This window comes from Chiloscyllium punctatum, chromosome 38 (genome assembly GCF_047496795.1).
Source record: "Chiloscyllium punctatum isolate Juve2018m chromosome 38, sChiPun1.3, whole genome shotgun sequence".
Lineage (NCBI taxonomy): Eukaryota > Metazoa > Chordata > Chondrichthyes > Orectolobiformes > Hemiscylliidae > Chiloscyllium > Chiloscyllium punctatum.
In genome coordinates, this window is record NC_092776.1 from 60,569,095 (window position 1) to 60,591,122 (window position 22,028).

Consider the following 22,028-nt stretch of genomic DNA (forward strand, 5'->3'; position numbering starts at 1 on the left):
ATGGTTGCCTCAAATGACCTCCTCTTGTGTTGTGGACCCGGTATATAGTCAGACATGGAGAAAGTGAGGGCTGCAGATGATGGAGATCAGAGCTGAAAAATGTGGTGCTGGCAGCATCAAAGGAGCAGGAGAATCGACATTTCGGGCATAAGCCCTTCTTCAGGAATGAGGAGGGTGTGCCAAGCAGGCTAAGATAAAAGGAAGGGTTTTTGCCCGAAACGTCGATTTCGAAGCTCCTTGGATGCTGCCTGAACTGCTGTGCTCTTCTGCTGTGCACTAATCCAGAATAAGATAAAAGGTAGCCTGGAGGAAGAGCGCCTCATCTTCCGCCTAGGAACCCTCCAACCACAAGGTGTGAATGCAGATTTCTCCAGCTTCCTCATTTCCCCTCCCCCCACCTTTTCTCAGTCCCAACCCTCGGACTCAGCACCGCCTTCTTGACCTGCAATCTTCTTCCACCCCCACCCCCTCTTGGCCTATCACACATTCCCAGTGCCCCTCCCCCAAGTCCCTCCTCCCTACCTTTTATCTCAGCCTGCTGGACACATCCTTCTCATTCCCGAAGAAGGGCTTTTGCCCAAAATCTCGATTCTCCTGTTCCTTGGATGCTGCCTGATCTGCTGCACTTTCCCAGCAACACATTTTTCAGATAGTGTCCGACATGTCATTTATGGATCTTTGTGTAATTTAATCTGTTTCCTAATTTGCCCGTGGACAGTTCGTCTCTTTTCTCTCCCTGTTTCCGATTCCTGGGTCAGTTTAGTCATTTGTTTGTGCAACTTACAGAGTGTTTGATTCCAGTTTGAGAGATATTCCTTCCGTGACAGTCGAATCAGATCGTTGGCTGGGTTGGAGCGAGGAGGAGATTGCTACGAATTGGATTTGCTGACTTGGTGGTAAATATTTTCCAGTCCCATTTTATCACAGTAAGTGATACCAAATTCAGGTGTCGGATTTTGGGCTGGTTTAGTGTGCTGCTGTGTCCCTGTTCTGTCTCAGTCGGTGTCTCAAAAATGTTTAAGCTCTGGTCTCCAGCCTCTGCAGTCCTCACTTTCTCCCTGTCTCGAAAATTCTGTTTGTCATTCGATTACACCGCGTATTGTCTCGGACTTTATGTGAGATCAGCTTTAATATGTCGGTAAATCATCTGATGTCAAGTTCTCGGGGTGTTTCAAAATGACAGGTTTTGCTACGACATTTTTTGTGCTCAGCAAACTTTCTTTTTAAATCGCAAAGCGAGTTAGTTGAAGGCCATTAAGCGAAACAGCACTAATCGATTAGATTAATTCACATTGTTCTGTAGTTTGAAGGGTTCCTGTGTGCAATAAACTCGAGGCGCCTCCTATGAGAGTTCGATCAAATTCACACCATTACTGAAAATTAAACGAGAAGGTTCTGTTGACTATTAAAAGAAGTGGTGGAAAGATTGAATATTTTCGTGCGATTGGCTTTGCGGTTACTGTGAGTCTGCATCTTCTGCTTGTTTCTCACTTGGCCGAGAGTGTTCGACTTTAAGAGTCGTTAAAAATGTTTGGCTCATTTCTCATTCAGATTTCACAAACAAATGAAAACAGAATTCGGGTGCAGTATTTTAGCACTGTTTAATGCTCTATCTCTGGGTCCGTCTATTAATGGTTCAAAAGCTCTGTTTTCTATCTGGATAAGTTAAAAATCACACAACACCAGAGTCCAACACCTGATGAAGGAGCAACGCCCCGAAATCAACCACTTCCAATAAACCTGTTGGACAGTAACTATAACCTGGTGTTGTGTAAATTTTAACTTGTCCACCCCAGTGTCCAACAGCGACACCTCATTCCACCTGAATGAAAGTGGATTTCTGAATTGCAGATCTCACTGACGCTTTTACAGCGGCAACTGAAGAACTCCCGGTAGTCTGTCCCAGAGACCAGGAGTGTGGCGGTAAGAGCAACCCCATTTCGGAGGACATCTCACTTTTTTATATTCAACGGGATTTGATAGCAAGGACTCAGTTTGAGAATATGGAATTAATCATTCAGATGAGATTTCTTCATTGACTTGTGAATCTTTGGAATCACAGTCTTAGAGAGCTATGGCTGTTCGGCTATCAAGGAAATTCAGAGATTGCTCGCTTTTTGGGATTTGAGGGACACAGGGAGAGTGGAATTGGGGTGGTAGATTTTGAGTTATGATTTTCTTGAGTGGCAGATCAGGATCAAAGGGCAGATCGTCAGACAGATGTACAGCAAGGAAACTAACTTCGGTCCAACTCGTCCATATCGACCAGATATCCGACCCGAATCGAGTGCAATTTGTCAGCATTTGGCTCACATCCCCTTAAACCCTTCCTATTCATATTTAAAAGGCATCTGGATGTGTACATTGTAATTGTATTAGCCTCCACCACTTCCTCCAGCAACCCATTCCATACATGCACCACCCACTTTCTGTTTCAAAAAGTTGCCCTTTAGATCCCTTTTAAAATTTTCCCCTTTCACCCCAAAGCTATGTCCTCCAGTTCTGGACTTCCCCCACCCCAGGGAAAAGACCTTGTCTATTTATCCTGTCCATGCTATTCATGATTTTATAAACCTCTATAAGGTCACCCCTCTGATGTTCCAGGGAAAACAGCCCCAGCGTATACAACCTCCAACCCTGGCATCATATTTGTAAATCTTTTCTGAACCCTTTCAAGTTTCAAAACATTCTTCCAATAGGAAGGAGACCAGAACTGCAGACATTATTCCAAAATTGGCCTAACCAATGTCCTGGACAGCCGCAACATGATCTCCCAACTGGGTACTACATGAGAAAATGAGGGCTGCAGATGCCACAGATCAGAATCAAGTGTGGTGCTGGAAAAGCACAGCAAGTCAGGCAACATCTGAGGAGCAGGAAAATCCCCATTTCAGGCAAAGTCCTTCATCAGGAATGGGCCAGGGTACTGAGAGATAAATGGGAGGGGGGGGGGTGTGAGGCAGGGGGAAGGTAGCTGGGAATCTGATAGGCAGATGAAGGTGGGGATAGAAGGTGATATTTCAGTGAAGAGGGTGGAGTGGATAGGTAGGGAGGAAGATGGACAGGCCTTCTTCCTGCACCTGCGTGCAGCTTTTTAGCTACTGGTGCACAAGAACACCAAGGTCTCTGCATCTACCCCTTACCCACGTTATACATCATCTGCTATGCATTTGTTTACCCAACTTATCCAAAGCACAGTGAAACTTGTGACATTTGCTTCCATTTGCCCCATATCCCTTTCCTATCCATGTACCTCTCCAAATTTCTTTTAAATATTGAAACTGTACTTACTTCCACCACTTCCTCTGGCAGCTCATTCCATATATACACCACACTCTGTGTGAAAAGGTTGCCCCTTATTCCCTTTTAAATCTTTCCTCTCTCACCTTAAATCTATGCCCTCTAGTTTTGGACTCCCCTACCCTGAGAAACAAAACTTGGCTATTCACTTTATCATTGCTCTTCATGATTTGATAAACCCTCTATAAGGAAACCCCTAAGTCAAATGTGGCCTTACAATGTCTCATACAACCATAACATGACATCCCAACTCCTGAACTCAGTGTGCTGAACAGTGAGTGTAAGTATGCCAAAAGCCTTTGTCACCACTTTCAAGGAACTGTTTCATGTATTACCCCAGTAGTCACTGGCTGCTATTCAGAAAAAGACACACTTCTTCCTAATCTTTGTTTCCTATCTGCCAACCAGTTCAATATCTCTTTCTTTGTTTGGACACTAATGCTGTGTTTTGTTCAATGGTTCGGAACTTGTCCCTTTTCAGTGTCTCTCAGTTTCTTCCCTTTTTCACCTTTTCAACAGGCGGTTTGGAGACATGGAAGTTTACAGGGAAATGATGAGTGAGAATAGGCATCGGGGAAAGTTTCTGCTATTTTTCCACACAGGTGGGGAAGTAACAGATAATGGTATCTCACTGTGATAGGCTAGTTAAATCACTGATAGATGAGCTAATGTGTAAAGTAGTGGACCAGTGTGGCAGACGATTAGTTTAGTTTAGGAAGACGAAGCAAGCTAATATGATTGGTTATGCTAATGCCATCAAATAACTGCAGGAACTGGGTACTATAAACTGCAGAGGATTGAAAGTGGGTAGTTGGGAAGCCATTTTCTGATTGTCACAGTTTTTTTTTGCAAATAAAAGCTTAACTTTGTGAAGGATTTTTTGCTTCCAATAATTCCCACAGAGTTTTGGGTGATCTTTCCACAAAGACTGTCTGGCATTTGACTGGAGAAACAGAACAGTGCAATGAAGTTTTCAATGTCATGAAGATTTTATTGGGAGATGTTGCTATATGTTCAAGTCAACAAATAACCCACTGTTGTATCTAGTGATGCAGAAGTACACCCGTGTATTAGTGGAATGTTGTGTTGATTTTAAAACAAGTTTGTATTGATTCTATTTAATTGTTAAATCCTTGAGCATTTGCGACCTGCCTGATGAGCACCTTACTCAAACATGGCCCTTCAGATGAAAAGCTTGGCAGCTGAAAGCTTCCTGGGGTGGAATAGCAAAGTGATGAATACAAATGGCTCAAATACTCTCAAAATCACATCTAGCAAAGAGAATTGAAAGAAACGTGAAAGGCTGTTATTTGAGCAATTATATGGGAAAGAATCTGAGGTGTTTGAAGTGTAGACTTAATTGGGAAAACATGAGAGAAAATTGCAGTGGATCATCGACACATTTATGGGATGGTTGCGCCAAGTCCTATATATCCAATATGTGTTCCTAAGAGTATTCTATTAATTTGTGTAATTGCCCTGAGCTCCTCCTACTCTAATCTGTGTCCTGTAATTTTGCCTGTTTGTCTCCTTTCTCTACCCCTCCATTGCACAAACGTAGTTACTTGTTTGTGCAATTTACAGAGCAGACTATCTGAGTTTAGCTTGTAATATTCCTTCTGTGACTGTCTAATCACTCAAAGCATATTCTATCCAGATCATTGTTGGATTGGAGTGAGGAGAGATCGGTACTGACTTGTAGGGAAGTATTTTCCAGTCGCGTTTTATCAACACAATTGAATACGGAATTGAGGTATGAAATTTTGCGATAGTTAAGCATGCTGCTCTGTCCCTGGTTCAGTCTCAGTCGGTGTTTCGAAATCTCTGTTTGTCACTGGATTACACTGTGAGTAGAACTTGTGTGACACATGTTGTGAAGTCATCTAATGTGAAGTTCTCAAGCCTATATGATGTAACTATTTCTAAAATGCTGATTTTTGCCACAATATTTTCATTGTTTCCTTCACTTAGCTTGTTTTATGATTTTTTTCGAAAAGGCCATTCAGTGATGAAGCACTGGTGTGCTAGTATTGATTAATTGAGGGAAGGTACCATGTTGCTCTGCACTTTGAGGGGTTCCTGTGTTCAATAAACTGGAGCTGTCTCAATGTTTTTTGTGAGCGATTGGATTTAGGGTTACTATGAAAGTGTTTTCTGCTTGATCTGAACCAACCAGGAGTGTTTGATTTTAAGAATTGCTAAATGTCTGACTCATTTCTCGACCAAATTTCATAAACAGAAATCAAACAGAATTCGGGTGCAGGATTTTGTTTAATGCTCCTTCCCTGGGTCTATCTGTTTGCAATTCAAAAGCTCTGTTTTCTAAATTGATGGAATTGAATTTCTGAAATCCAGAACTCACTGGTGCTTTTACATCAACAGGTGAAGAAGTAACTGAAGCGCCGGAAGTATGTCAGAGACACCAGTGTGTGGTGGTAAGACCACTCCTAGTTCTGATGCTGTTTCTCTTTTGTATCAAACTAGAATTGAAAGCATAGACTGTTCATACCAAAGATACATGACTCCCTGTTTGGCTTGATGGTAGAAGTCTGTGACTAGTGGCTATTGTCTACAGGAATTAATGCAGGGTCCCTTTCTTTTTTGATTATACATCCAAATTTGATCAGAGTGTGGGGGGAATTATAAGTGAGCTTGTAAATGACAAAGGTTTGCCACATTGTTAACATTGAGAAGGAAGATTTCAGGTTACAGGAGTGCCATAAACGATTTTATCAGTGGCAGATGGAATTTAACCAGACAAGTTTGATATAATGCACTTGGGAAGAAGTAATAAGTCAAGAGGACTCAGTGAATGGCAAGACACTAGGAAGCTCAGAGGAACAGAGGGATCTTGAACTGCTTGACAACAAATCCCTGAAGGTGGCAGGGCGTGTTAATAGGTTAGTTATGAAGGCATATGGGATACTTGCCTTTATCTGTCATGGCACAAATTATACGAGCAGGGAGGTTATGTTGGAGTTGTACAGAATTCTAGCTCGGCCACAGTTGACTACTTTGTGTAGTTCTACTCACTGCACTGTAGGAAGAATATGATTTGTAGTGCAGGGGGTGCAGAGAGGACTCACCAAGATTAGATTCCCTATAGTGTGGAAACAGGCCCTTTGGCCCAACCAGTCCACACCAACCCTCCAAAGAGTAACCCACCCAGACCCATTTCCCTCTGACTAATGCACCTAATGCTATGGGCAATTTAGCATGGCCAATTCATCTGACCTGCACATCGTTGGACTGTGGGAGGAAACCAAAGCACCCGGAGGAAACCCACGCAGACACGGTGAGAATGTGCAAACTCCACACAGACAGTCACCCGAGGCTGGAATACGAACCTGGGACCCTGGTGCTGTGAGGCAGCAGTGCTAACCACTGAGCCACCGTGCCATCCTAGATGATATCTAGGTTGGGGCATTTCAGTTATGAGCAGAAGCTGGATACGCTAGGGTTGTATTCTGTAGAGTCGAGAAGTTTGGGGTGGTGGGAAGCTGGTAAGAGGTGCTTAAGATTTCAAGGGGCAATGGACAAGATGAATAGAAAGCAGCTGTGACCCTTAGTTGGAGAATCAGTAACAAAGGTGCATCATTTTAAGTGAAAGTAGGTTTTGAGAGAATTTGAGGAAATTCTAAGAGGGTGGTGAGGATGTGGAATGCCCTGCCTACGAGGGTAGTTGTAGCAAGAAAGTTCACAACCCTTTCAAAGTACTTGGATGTGCACTTAATGTTAAAATTAAGGCTATGAGCTAAGTGCCAGATAATGGGTTAAATGTAGACTTAAAGCCTTTTCTATAGGTGCAGACTCAATGGGCCAAAGCACAGCTTCAGTTCTGTGGGACTCTATAATTCTACGACTAGGAAAAAGCTTCTTCAGATTAGACGGAATGAGTAGCTTGTGGAGTGCAGAAACTTCTTAAGAGTTGTATATCAGAGGGAGCATTGAAGGTATTTTCATGGGAATGAGGATGAAGAGCTTAGATTCTGATTAGGAAAAATGCTATTCAAGTTCTATATTAAAAATTAGAAACAACAAGAGCAATATGTTCTTCTACATAAATATACAAGTTAGGAATACAAGTTAAACCTGCTCTACTGTTCATTAAGATCGTGGCTGATTGGTTTGTGTTCCCAATCCACTGTACCTCATCACCTTTGATTCATTTGTCTAACAAAAATGCTGCTATGACACTCTTAAAAATATTAGTTGTGGGGGATCCAAGATGGCGGCGATCTAGGAGGATCGCATTGCAGAGCTCCACACCACAGCACAAGCAGGACGAACCTTCAACCTGCCCATCTGAACCATATCCATGATCTTTCTGGAGTCCCAGGAAACTTTGAAAAGTTGACTTACCTTCATTTCCTGCCATCCAGAGATACCGAAAAAAGGAGGAGGAGCATCAAAGGCCAGGCCCACAGCCCAGCCTGCAGGATCCTCAGATTCTATATTACCTTCCAAGCCCTGGTGAATGAGCTCATGAAATCTTACGAGATATTGGGGAAACAAATAGAGAAGTTTTTATGCTCGATGGATCATGCGACACTAAGGCTCAGTGACTTGCGGTTCAAGTTCCTCCTTTCTGGAATGTTACTGCAGAAGGTTATGCTAATGACTTGATTAAATGGTGTACCTGGAATATCGAGGGAAGTCACTCACCAATTAAGAGGAAGAAGGTACATTTGAGCCTTAGAAAGAGAAGGTGGATATTGTTATGTTACAGGAGACACACTTGGATGATAGGGAGCATTTGAAATTACAGCAGAATGGTTTTGATTGAGTTTATTTTCATCAATTAATACCAGAAGTAATGGAGTGGCTATATTGGTAAGGAAGAATCTCTCATTTAAGTTACTAGAGTGTGTTAAAGACATACACGGGAGGTTTGTAATTCTTAAAGCTTTGATAAATGGGGAAGAATATGGTGTTTTAATGTTTATTGTCCCCAGCTCATCCCCTTAAATTCTTGGTAGAAGCTTTTTCTAAACTGATAAGTCTTGAGTCCCGGCACATCATTATATGGTGAGATTTTAACTGTCTCATGGATCTCACAGTAGACAGGTTGCTCAAAGATGTCTCTACTCTGTGTAAAACTAAACAATTAGTGGATCGTTATGTGGAGTTAGGGTGGAGATGCCTCCAGCCAACCCTACAGACAAGGATTTTACATTTTTCTCCAATCCACCAGATGTCACACCAGGATTGTTTTTTTTCCCTGACTTCTGTGGCAAGCCTGGACTTGGTGGCATCTTGTTTGATTATCATTGATCATTCTCCAATGTACCTGTTGGTTAGGATTAAGGATGTTACAGTGGGTTCGAGGCACTGACAAATGGATCCCTTTATCGTCAAGGATAGTACGTTTGTGGAGTATTTCTCTCGAGAATTTCGGATGGGTTCCTAGACATTAACTCCGGCTCGGTTGATAGTCCATCCATCCTTTGGGTAACTGCCAAAGCCTATGCCGGGGTTAGTTATTTCCTATTCCACCAGTAGAAAGTAGCAGAAGGTGGAGCAGCAACGTCTCCTTGAAGCACGGTTGAAGGCAGCCGAGAAAGCCTACTTTGACAGTCTCTTGTTGGTCAAACTGCAGAGGATTATGGCACTGTGGTCTGCATTGAATTCCATGCTCTCACAGATGGCAAAGAAGAAGATTGCTTTTGCAAAGCAAAAGTTATATGAGCATAGTGACAGGCCAGGCAAATACTTCGCATATCTTGCTTGGAAAAGGAGTGCCCCACAAGCCATTATGGCAATTAGGGAAGGGTATGGGAACCTGACATATGACTCTAAATTAATGTGGTATTTTAGAGATTTTACTCTGTTATCACCATCTGAGGGTTGTGAGGAGAGGTGGGCCAAAATGGAATCTTTTTTTTAAGGATCTGAAGCTCCCGGGTGTGACCTCTGAACAAGAGTCCTTTCTCAATGCCCCTTATCAAAGCAAGAGGTGGAGGAAGCTGTAAGGCAGCTTCAGAGTTGAAAGGGGCCTGGTCCTGATGGACCTCCCAGCAAATTCTCTCAGGATTTTATAAATATATTGTCAGGCCCGATGCTCAATATGTTTAATGATTCATACGGTTGTGATTGTCTTCCGTCATCTCTGAGAGAGGCCAAAATTTCCCTTATTCTTACAAAAGGAAAGGTCCCGGAGGACTGTGCTTCATACAGGCCCATTTCACTCTGAGAGGATTTTAAAGTCCATGTTTAAGAGTCTTGTGAAGGCTGGAGACTGTGTTCTATTGTTAAAGAGAATCAGACGGGCTTCATAAAGGGCTGTAGATCCTCCAATAATGATCGGAAGCTGCTTAATGTAATTCATGCAAGTCAACAATAGTCAATACAGAGATTGGTGATTTCTCTAGATGTAGAGAAGGCATTTGACAGAGTTGAGTGGTTTGGTTTGGGTGAAATCTTTATAAAATGGTTAAAAGTTCTCTATAGTGGCCCTCTCACGGTGGTTATCACCAACTGGGTACGATCAAGCAATTTTGACATTTTCAGGGACAGCTGGCAGGGCTGTCCCCTTTTGCCATTGCTTTTTACATTGGTGATTGAACCATTGGCGGAGGCCTTTCATGGGGATCCTAGTATATTAGCTCCAGAAGTGGGGGCAAAGTTGCATAAGACTTCATTGTATGCGAACGATGTCCTAATTTTTTTTTGTCAAGTCCCAGCAGTTTGAGTGCCTCGCCTGATACATTGCATTTGGTACCTTTTAGGGGCATACCTACGTATAACTATGGGAGGTCTTACGAAGGAGCTAGCTCTTGAGGGCTAATATTGATTCCCATTTAAGTAGATTTTGTGTATTTTGTGTATTTGGGCATATTCATTACTCCAGTTCTGGATAGGTTGTTCTAAGTCAATTTTATTCAATTTGACAAAATCAAACAATCCCTTCAAAGATGGGAGGCACTTCCAGTCTCGTGGTTGGGTCAGATAACGCTTATTAAGGTGAATATTCTCCTCCGTTTGCTATATCCTATACGGATGCTCCCCCTGACTTTCAATAAGCAAATATTCAGGAGACTGAATGGCTGGTTCAGCTCCTTTATTTGGCTTTGTAAGTGGCCCCTCATTACATTAGCTAAACTGCAACTGCCTCACAGGTTGGGGGGGGCGGGGGGTGGGGTGGGGGGAGTGGAACTTCCAGACATTGAAAATTACCAACTAAACTCACTTTTGTCCTAAGTGAGTGATTGGGCCTGTGGGGATCCTCTTTCAATATGGTTAGATATCACAGCCTCCCAGGCAAGGTGCCCCCTTACCAGTTTGCTGTTTTTGGACAAAATGAGGACAGTTAGGGAATATTGCCATAACCCAGTAGTCATCAATACTGTTAAAGCATGGAGGGCAATTTGACAGAGGGAAGGCAATATTGGCAAAACATCTTTTACACCTTTTAGTGAGTATGCTGGGTTTTCAACCAGGGATGATAAATTCAGGATTTAAACGTTGGGCAGTGAGGGGTGTGTCTTGCATGGGGGATTTATTTGAGGGAGATGTAATGATGTCCTTCGAACAGCTTGTATTGAAATACAAGCTATCTAATAGGGACCTCTTGTTTTTTTCCAAGTTAGGGATTTTACTTTTTAAAAAAAACTACACTTGTGATTGATCTCTACAAATCCGACATTGGAGGGGGGGAAATGTGCTCAGTGCTAAGACTATACTTTGTCAGTACTTTATATCATCAATTGGGGGGTGCCCCCTCAGATGACTATGATCCCCTCTGCAGGGTGTAGGAGGGAGAGCTAGGTGTTGAAGTCTCCTCTGAGGCGTTGGAAGATATTTGGGAAAATGCAAGAAAGATATCAATTTGCAATAGGACCCATGCTTTACAGTTGAAGATTCTCCACAGGGTCCACTTGGCTCCGGGTTGTTTGTCAAAATTTAAACCAGGGTTATCTTCATATCCCAAATGCAAGTCTGTATGGGCACTCTTACCCATTGTCTCTGGTCTTGTGGTAGGCTTCAAACGTATTGGAGTGCTATGGCGGGTGCAGTGGAGAGGATTTTGGGTGTAAGGATGGAAAAGGACCCGATCTCGCTCCTTCTGGGTCTGCCCAGTGTGTTCTCTGCAGTCGTGCAGAAGAAACATCGTTTCAGTATCCTCACTTTCTGCGCAAAAAAAAGAATATTTTGCTAGGTTGGGTATCTGAAAAGCCCCCCAGGCCTGTCAGGTTGGCAGAAGATTGCTGTGGAGCATATTCCCCTGGATTTTCTCACAAATCTGGTACACCACAAAACTGAGAATTTTTATAAAGACATGGCAGTCCTTTTTGGAATACCTGGACGCAGATTTATCAGCCACACTAACAAGGGCTTTAATACAGCCGTAACAATTGTGTTTGACGAGTCCAATATCCGGGGAGGAGGAACTGTGAACATAAGTGTCTTGTCTGGCTGAGTTGAGTTATTTTTATTTATTTATTTATTAGTTTGGCTATTATTTATTTAGCTAAATAGCTAGTTTGGTTTTCTTCTATATATGTTTATTCATTTGTACATGAGGGTGGGTTGGGTTTTTAAACTTTTTTTTGTACAGCTTTGAATTGTATTGTTTAGTATTTGTACTATTAAAAAGTCTGTTTCAATAAAAATATATTAAAAAAATACTAATTGCCCCTACCTCCACTGTCTTCGGTAGGAGAGGAGCTCGAAGTTGCACAACCCTTAGACAGAAGAAAAATTCTCTTTACCTCTATCCTAAAAAGGCAACTCATACTTTTTAACAGTGGCCCCTTGATCTGGATTCACCTACAAGATGAAGTATTCTTTCTATAACTACCTTATCAAGACTATTCACAATCTTGTACACTTTAAATAAGACATTGTTTACTCACAGATTTATAGAGATGTACATGATGGAAACAGACCCTTCAGTCCAACCCGTCCATGCCTACCAGATATCCCAACCCAATCTAGTCTCACCTGCTAGCACCTGGCCCATATCCCTCCAAACCCTTCCTATTCATATACCCATCCAAATGCCTCTTAAATGTTGCAATTGTACCAGCCTCCACCACTTCCTCTGGCAGCTCATTCCATACACGTACCAGCCTCTGTGTGAAAAAGTTGCCCCTTAGGTCTCTTTTATATCTTTCCCCTCTCTCACCCTAAACCTATGCCCTCTAGTTCTGGACTCCCTGACCCCAGGGAAAAGACTTTGCCTGTGTATCCTATCCATGCCCCTCATGATTTTATAAACCTCTGTAAGGGCACCACTCAGCCTCCAATGCTCCAGGGAAAACAGCCCTCCCCTGTTAAGCCTCTCCCTATAGTTCAAATCCTCCAACCCTGACAACATCCCTGTAAATCTTTTCTGAGCCCTTTCAAGTTTTACAACATCTTTCCAATAGGAAAGAGACCAGAATTGCTTGCAATATTCAGTGGTTAGCACTGATGCCTCAGTGCCAGGGGCCCAGGTTCAATTACTGCCTCGGACAACTGTCTATGTGGAGTTTGCACATTCTCCCCGTGTCTGTGTGGGTTTCCTCCGGTTTCCTCCCACAGTCCAAAGATGTGCAGGTTAAGTAATTTAGCCATGCCCGTAGTGTTAGGTGTATTAGTCAGTCGTGAATGTAGGGGAATAGGTGTGGGTGGGTTGCTCCTCAGAGGGTCGGTGTGGATTTGTAGGCCGAAGGACCTGTTTCCACACTGTAGGGAATCTACTTTAATATTCCAACAGTCGCAACATGACTTCCCCACTCCTGTACTCAATACTCTGGCAAATAAAGGAAAGCATACCAAAAGCCGCCTTCACTAACCTATCTACCTTCAACTTCACTTTCAAGAAGCTATGAACCTGCACTCTAAGGTCTCTTTATTCAGCAACACTTCCGAGGACCTTACCATTAAGTGTATAAGTCCTGCTAAGATTTGCTTTCCCAAAGTGCAGCACCTCACATTTATTTAAATTAATCTCCATTTGCTATTTCTCAGCCCATTGGCCCATTTGGTCAAGATCCTGTTGTAATCTGAGGTAACCCTGTTTGCTGTCCACTACACCTCAAATTTTGTTGTCTTCTGCAAACTTACTAACTGTACCTTTTATGCTCGCATCCAAATCATTTATGTAAATGACAAAAAGTAGACGACACAGCACTGATCCTTGTGGTACTCCATTGGTCACAAGCCTCCAGTCTGAAAACCAGCCCTCCACCACCACCCTCTGTCTTCTACATTTGAGCCAGTTCTATATCCAAATGGCTAGTTCTCCTTGTATTCTGTCAGATCTAACCTTGCTAATCAGTCTCCCATGGGGAACCTTGTCAAACACCTTACTGAAGTCCATATAGATCACATCTACTGCTCTGCCCTCATCAATTCTCTTTGTTACTTCCTCAAAAAACTCAATCAAGTTTGTGAGGCATGATTTCCCACGCACAAAGCCATGTTGACTGTCCCGAATCAGTCCTTGCCTTTTCAAATAAATGTACATCCTGACCCTCAGGATTCCTTCCAACAACTTGCCCACCACCGAGGTCAGGCTCACCGGTCTATAGTTCCCTGGCTTGTCCTTCTTAAACAGTGGCACTACGTTAGCCAACCTCCAAGTCTTCCGGCACCTCACCTGTGACAATCGATGATACAAATAACTCAGCAAGAGGCCCAGCAATCACTTCTCTAGCTTCCCACAGAGTTCTCGGGTACACCTGATCAGGTCCTGGGGATTTATCCACCTTTACCCGTTTCAAGACATCCAGCACTTCCTCCTCTGTAATATGGACATTTTGTAAGACAACACCATCTATTTCCCTATATTCTATATCTTCCATATTCTTTTCCACAGTAAATACTGATGCAAAATACTCATTTAGTATTTCCCTCATTTTCAGTGGCTCCACACAAAGGCCGCCTTGCTGACCTTTGAGGGGCCCTATTCTCTTCCTAGTTACCCTTTTGTCCTTAATGTATTTGTAAAAACTCTTTGGATTCTCCTCAATTCTATTTGCCAAAGCTATCTCATGTCCCCTTTTTGCCCTCCTGATTTCCCTCTTAAGTATACTCCTACTTCCTTTATACTCTTCTAAGGATTCACTCGATCTCTCCTGTCTATACCTTACATATGCTTCCTTCTTTTTCTTGACCAAACCCTCAATTTCTTTAGTCATTCAGCATTCCCTATACCTACCATCCTTTTCTTTCCTTTCACCCTAACAGGAATATACTTTCGCTGGATTCTCGTTATCTCATTTCTGAAAGCTTCCCATTTTCCAGCCGTCCCTTTACCTGCGAACATCTGCCTCCAACCAGCTTTCAAAAGTTCTTGCCTAATACCGTCAAAATTGGCCTTTCTCCAATTTAGAACTTCAACTTTTAGATCTGGTCTATCCTTTTCCATCACTATTTTAAAACGAATAGAATTATGGTCACTGGCCCCAAAGTGCTCCCCCACTGACACTTCAGTCACCTGCCTTGCCTTATTTCCCAAGAATAGGTCAAGTTTTGCATCTTCTCTAGTCGGTACATCCACATACTGAATCAGAAAATTGTCTTGTACACACTTAACAAATTCTTCTCCGTCTAAACCCTTAACACTATTGTGGGAGATTAGAAACGTAGTTTCTGCAGGTGGTGGTGGTTAGAGATGTTGTTTTTGCAGATGGGTGAGGGGGTGTTGTGGGGGGGAGGGGAAGGGGAACATTACACAAACGGTTGCGGGATCCTTGCAGCATACTTAAGGTTAAGATTTTAATGAATATAGAGGTTTTTGTTTAAGAAATAGTTTTTAACCAAGAAATAACTTTAAAGTGTTGTAGGTGACCACAAAAGAAGCAGTAGGGGTATTTCACAATAAGCTAGATTCGTATTTCGCAATATGATAAGGGGAACTGGATAAAATAACAGGCAGGCTGTAACAAACAAGGACAAGGACTGCAGGGTAGTCAGATAAGGAAAATTAAAGAAAAACAAGAAGTAATCTGCTTATGATGGGATAAGACTAGACTAATGGGAAAAGGGAGGTGTGATTCCGCAACTTGCAAACTGAATAAAGAATGCCTACATGCTTTGTAATTTGCGCTATTGCGAGCCTGATTGCTTGAGCAAACATCCGTTCTTGCAAGGCCGTAAAGAATAAAATGTTCTTGTTTCCAAGGCTTTGTCTCAGGCTGAATTGTGAGTGAGTTTTGTTCTCACACTATGGCAGTCCTGGTCTATGTCTGGAAAGTTAAAATCCCCTACCATAACCACCCTATTATTCTTACAGATAGCTGAGATCTCCTTAAAGTTTGTTTCTCAATTTCCCTCTGACTATTATGGGGTCTATAATACAATGCCAAGAAGATGATCATCCCTTTCTTATTTCTCAGTTCCACCCAAATAACTTCCCTGGATGTATTTCCGGGAATATCCTCCCTCAGCACAGCTGTAATGCTATCCCTTATCAAAAATTCCACTCCTCCTCCTCTCCTGCCTCCTTTTCTGTCCTACCTATAGCATTTGTATCCTGGAACATTAAGCTGCCATTACTGCTCATCCCGGAACCAAGTTTCTGTATTTGCTTTGATATCCCAGTCCCATGTTCCTAACCATGCCCTGAGTTCATCTGCCTTCCCTGTTAGGCCCCTTGCATTGAAATAAATGGAGTTTAATTTATTAGTCCTACCTTGCTTTCTGCTTTGTCCCCACCTGCCCTGACTGTTTGACTCAACTTTGTTCTCAACTCTACCAGTGTTAGATTGAAACTTTCCTCATTATCTCGAGATGTGGTGACATCAGTGCCTGTAAAATTGCAGCTTAATATTTCTCATTTTTACATCCAATTCCTCTGATAATAAAAGATAGTATCTCACTAGATTTTGTGATTATATGCTGCACCTGCATTTTAACTTCTTGTGACTAATGCACCCACGCACCTAGATCCTTAGAATTCTGCAATTATTCTCAGTTTAAGTAATACCATGCTTTTTTCATCAGTGGTGTGAGATGTCACCAGACTGAAGGGGAGGTATGGGAAGGAATATAACAGTGATAGGCAACAGTGGAGCCAGGGCGATAGATACTGTTCTCTGGGCTGACACCAAGAGTTCTGAATGTTGCCTGTGTGATGCCAGATTTGAAGAGCATCCTCATATCTGGAGATGAACATTGGGTAAGAAGTTTCAGATTGGGTCATTGTGGTTCACATTTTTAAAAAAATTGTAATTAGAACTGAGAACTGAGAATTAGAACATTCACATGTTCTGCCATGTGAATTTGGGAAGTTGAAGATGAGATTTAAAAATCAGGACCTCAACATTGATAATGTATTGACAGTTTCCTGAGCCATCTGCCAATTAAGGATTAAAAAAAGGCAATGGAGATTGCAATCAAATATATGGTTAACAGGTATGGGGGCGGGGTGCGGCTCTGATTCATTGGCCACTGCAACCTGTATTCAGAAGGGAAGGAGCTGAACTGAAACTGGACTGGGATCAGCTTCTAGCAAAGTTGTGCTGTGGGATATGCATCCAGCATCAAATGAAAAGCAGCACAATGGGAAGAAATGATCCAGATAAAGGGAGATTCAAAAACATTATATTTACTTTTTTCTGTAGAAATTTCTGAAGGAAGTATCCTTTGCCTTGTGGATATCTTTTCTCACAAAATGAAATAAATATACATTTAGAAGGAACCAATTTAAGCAGACTTTCTTGATTAATGAGTGAGTTTATTAGTGAGTAAATGTGAGAAGTGAATACGCAACATGAATAGACAGATTAGAAAAGGGAAGCGAATTCAAATCAAGTTAAAAGATATACAAAAAGTCTCTGGGTTATTTATGAAGAATAGATTGCAAAATTTTGCAGGATGATACTGGTAGAATTGACACTGGTATTTAAGCAGCTGAGTTTGAGTTTTAGTTTTGCACAGTAGCTGAAACTCTTTTTATCCCATTTCATTTCAGTAGTTACTGGTTTGTTGACTAGCTTCTCGCATTAAGCAACACATTTTCTTTTTTTCTACCTACAGAGCAAGGATGTTTTCTTCAATAATTGAAGAGTCAGCATTTCTGACATGTAATTTTGAAAAAGAACAGGTCTCTCTAGCATTATGGATCAGCAGAAGTTGTGTTAGTGATCCAGATCATGGCAGTAACAGGACCATGATTTGGATAGGCAGAAGACTAGCCATAAAGAAACTGGGAAAGAGTCAAACTATTGAAGAAATCAATAAACCAAAAACTAATAGCTAGCTTTTGACTGCATGCAAATTGGACTTTACTATCCTTCTTTCTAACTTATTCTCTTTATCACAGAGAAGATGAAGCTTTCTGAGTATTTTACACGAATTGGCTACACAGGACCTTCCTACAACACTGACCTGGAGACACTAAACATGATACTTGAAAAACATGTCACATCTATTCCCTATGAAAATCTCAGTCCACACTGTGGAGAAACAATTGAGCTCAACATGGAAGCGATCTTTAATAAAATGGTGAGGAAGCATCGAGGTGGCTGCTGTGTGGAAAATAATGCATTATTCTACTGGGTACTAAAGGAGATGGGGTACGAAGTGATGTTTATACCAGTACGATTGTACAAACCAGCAAAGGATAGTTATGAATCCTACCCATCTCATTGTGTCCTCATAATCACCACTGATTCTAAGCGTTACATGGCTGATGTGGGCTTTGTTTCATCCAACCAAATGCGACAAGCCCTGGAGCTGGTATCAGGCAAAGAGCAGACTCAGTTTCCAGGTACATACCGTCTGACTGAAGATAACAATATCTGGTATATGGATAAAACTGTAAGAAAAATTTACATTGAAGGTCAAAGCACTAACAATGAGTCTCTGCAGAACCAACCTTCCTACCAAAAACTGTTTTGCTTTGACCTCAAACCTTGTCGAATTGAGGATTGTCAAGACAAATTAACCGACTTAATAACAACTCCTGGGGCCATGTTTAAAGAATTATCCTTTGTTTGCTATCAAACCCAGAATGGCATGAAAACTCTGAAGGGTACAACCTACACTGAACAGATCTATAATGGGAGAGATGGAAAGGACCTGAGAACCTCCGTAACTCTGACTGAAGAGGAATTACAACATGCAATCAAGGAGACATTCAACTTGGTTTTGGACAAGAAGATAACACCTGTGAATAATTTTACTTGTTTCCTGATTGAATAACATCAGATAATAATCTCCAGCATCATATTTCCTCTTCTGAAAGTTAATGCATTATAGGAGTTCAGATCTGTCAGGTTTACCAATTTCATTGGGGAATAAATCAGTAATTTTGTTAGGACTTGTACAATAATATCACGCATGAAAAATCAATTTATAGATTTAAAGATTAATCATTTTATAGTTAAATGATGGCAATTTATAGATTTACCTTTAGTCTTATTGGGGTGAAGTGAAATCAGTTTACTGGTTTCAACGGGTGCTGCTCTCCATTGTATTGATGACATAAACTGCAAACTACTCATCTAAAATCTCATCAACTAATTAAAAGCCTTGGATTTTGTTTTCAGAGAAAAATAATTTAAAATAAGCTGGGACATTATGAGATGATTACTAACCTGAAAATTTACTAAGGGATTTCAAGTAGCATTATCTAAAGTAGCTTGAAAAGGTTATCTCGGGGTAAATACCTGAGCATGAATATTAATCAACTAGAAGGTATAGCCGACATTGAGATCTCTCTGGTGATGAAGCCTTTTGTTGCTGAAACAAAAATTTAAATCTGAAATGTGTCCTTCAGGGGAGGATTTCTGTACATGGGGATATCTGAGAATGAGCCATCAAAATTCTCTGGAAAAAAAATTGATTGTCGTCTTTGTGATCCAACAGCCAGGTACAAAAACCTCCTGTGAGAAGCCATCTTTATAAACCTGCTGGCATTGCTCCAGGGGAGAAAAAGACAGCGAAAAGCTTGGAGTAGTATCCAGTAACATCAAGAAGGAATTTCTGTGGTGACTGCTTCTGCAAAAAAAGTGATCATTCCTGAGAGAACGTTGATGGCAAACCAAGAGATTTCCACATTTTTAAAAGCTGACGTATAACTGTTTCCAGATGAACAAACACAGTTCAACATTTAATTCCTTCCTTTTAAAAAAGTGAACTTTTTTCTCCTATTCAACCTTACCCCACCTTGTGCCATTTGATACAGTTATACCTTTTGCTGAGGATCTTAACAAATAAATTAAATGTGACTAATTCAAGGAATTTTGTCTCGTTCTTTATAGCTTTGAGACATGTTTAAGTGCATGTTGAATTCAGAAGAATACCTGTTTGATATTTCATCTGTTATTGTCTGTGTGCCCAGGAACCGTGTGTTATGACCCATTTAGGAAAGTGTGCTGAGTCTCAAATCCCATGACAAAAGTTAAAGGTTTAATCAAAGTGTAGAGTCCTACATTTCGCCATCTCTTGCACTCAAGTGAACCAATAATACTGATTGAGTTGCCATACTTTACAGGAATGGCTTTGTTACATATAACACACCTGAAGGCCTCCTTCTTTAGAGACCTCAATTTCCCTTCCCACGTGGTTAAACATGCCCTCCAACACATCTCGTCCACATCCCGCACCTCTGCCCTCAGACCCCACCCCTCCAACCGTAACAAGGACAGAACCACGCTGGTGCTCACCTTCCACCCTTCCAACCTTCGCATAAACCAAATCAACCGCCGACATTTCCGCCACCTCGAAACAGACCCCACCACCAGGGATATATTTCCCTCCCACTTTCCGTAAAGACCGTTCCCTCTGTGACTACCTGCTCAGGTCTACGCCCCCCTACAACCCACCCTCCTGTCCTGGCACCTGCTCCTGCCACCGCAGGAATTGCAAAACCTGCGCCCACACCTCCTCCCTCACACTATGTGTGCAAACCTTTGATCTCTCTGCCTATACATTCTGTGCCTGTCTGCATCTCTTCACTTCACTTGATGAAGGAGCAATGCTCCAAAAGCTTGTGCTTTCAAATAAACCTGTTGGATTACAACCAAGTGTCATGTGACTTCTGACCATTACCAGGAATCGAGTCTGAGGATAGCTCATTGCTCATCAATTGCCCTGCAATCAGTGGACCTGTGGAGTTCACAATATAAGATACCTGGTGTCACAAGGGCAAATAAAGTCGAGGAATTAAATGCATGGTTCAAAGATTGGAGTGGTCGAATGTGTACCATTGACACCTGTACGTGCTTAAAGTAAGCTGTTCTGATAGGACAGGCTTTACTTGAACTGTGCTGGGACCAGTGTCCTTGCGAATTGAACAACTAGAACTGTAGAGACAGTTTCAAAACTAAGTAAAACTGGAGTGGATTTTCACAAAGGGTTACATCAGCCTACAAAATAAAAGAATTTGGCAGCATTGAAGGGCAGTTATTTATGTAATAATATCCAAAGTGAGAAAGGTAGGGATGGAGTGTACAGACAAACAAGAAGCAGTAACTAAGATCAAGGTTGATATAAAAGCAAAATAACTGAGCCTTCAATGCATGTAGTGTTCGGTAGAAAATAAATGGATAAATAGACATTAATGGGAATGCTCTTATAGTCATTACAGAAACATGTTTACAAGGAAATCAGAGCTGAGAACTAAATATTCAGGGATATTGGACCTTGAAAGGACAGGCAGGAAGGAAAGTGTGGTGGGTAACTTTGTTCATATTGGATGGAATAAGTATGAAAGCAAGAAATGATCTTGGATCAGAAAATGGAGAATCCATATGGAGGAGATGAGATAGAATAAGGTGAAGACAACAGAAATAGGAGTACTCTATAGGTTTACTATCAGGAACTATACTATAGGACAGAATAAATCAGGAGATATAAATTCAGCATGTTAGTCATACAAAGAACAAAGAAAATTACAGCACAGGAACAGGCCCTTCGACCCTCCATGCCTGCACCAATCCAGATCCTCTATCTAAAGCTGCCGCCTATTTTCTAAGGATCTGTATCCTTTTGCTCCCTGCCCATTCATGTGTCTGTGTAGATATATCTTAAATGACGCTATCATTCACACCTCTACCATCTTCACTGTCAATATATTCCAGGCACTCACCACCTTCTGTGTGAAGAACTTTCCCCATCTCTCTCTCTCTCTCCCCTAAACTTTTCCCCTCCAACATTGACCTTGTCTTTCCTAGTAATCAAGTCCTCCACTCTGGGAAAAAGCTTCTTGCTATCCACCCTGTCTACACCTCTCGTGATTTTGTGGGTCCCAATCAGGTCCCCCCCTCAACCTCCTTCTTTTCAATGAAAACAATCCTAATCCACTTAATCTCTTCTCATTGCTAGCACCGTCCATGCCAGGCAACATCCTGGTGAGCCTCCTCTGCACCCTCTCCAAAGCATCCACATCCTTTTGGTAATGTGACAACCAGATCTATACGCAGTATTTCAAATGTGGCCAAACCAAAGTTTTATACAACTGTAACATGACCTGCCAACTCTTGTACTCAATACCCCGTCCAATGAAGGAAAACATGCTGTATGCCTTCTTGAACACTCTACTGACATGCATTGCCACCTTCGGGGAACAATGGACCTGAACAGCCAGATCTCTCTGTACATCAATTTTCCCCAAGACTTTTCAATTTCCTGTCTAATTTCCATTTCCTGTCTTGAATTGCATCTTTCAAAATACATCACCTTGCATTTGTCCGAATTGAACTCCATCTGCCATTTTTCTGCCCAACTCTCTAATTCTGCTGTATTCTCTGACAGTCCCCTTCACTATCTGCTACTACACCAATCTTAGTGTC

At 41.8% G+C, this 22,028-nt stretch overlaps 1 protein-coding gene across 4 annotated transcripts; it reads left to right on the forward strand.

Annotated features, from left to right (window-relative positions):
* Nucleotides 1-550: 550 nt before the first annotated feature.
* LOC140463660 (arylamine N-acetyltransferase, pineal gland isozyme NAT-10-like) lies at nt 551-19,434 on the forward strand. Of its 4 annotated transcripts, XM_072557982.1 has the most exons (4): nt 551-896; nt 1,852-1,923; nt 5,683-5,735; nt 17,555-19,434. In XM_072557982.1, exons 3-4 carry the CDS (start codon nt 5,711-5,713, stop codon nt 18,433-18,435), a joined length of 906 nt encoding a protein of 301 aa, XP_072414083.1. In that variant the 5' UTR covers nt 551-896; nt 1,852-1,923; nt 5,683-5,710; the 3' UTR covers nt 18,436-19,434. The 4 variants fall into 4 exon arrangements, with proteins under 4 accessions (XP_072414083.1, XP_072414085.1, XP_072414084.1 ...); XM_072557984.1 differs by lacking the exon at nt 5,683-5,735; XM_072557983.1 differs by lacking the exon at nt 1,852-1,923.
* The last annotated feature ends 2,594 nt before the right edge of the window (nt 19,435-22,028 follow it).

What these genes read in the sequence shown, in the direction of transcription:
- LOC140463660 (XM_072557982.1), top strand. Translation starts at nt 5,711, where the DNA reads ATGTCAGAGACACCAGTGTGTGGTG. An exon ending in AGAGACACCAGTGTGTGGTG is followed by an intron (nt 5,736 to 17,554) that starts GTAAGACCACTC and finishes TCTTTATCACAG; the next exon opens with AGAAGATGAAGCTTTCTGAG.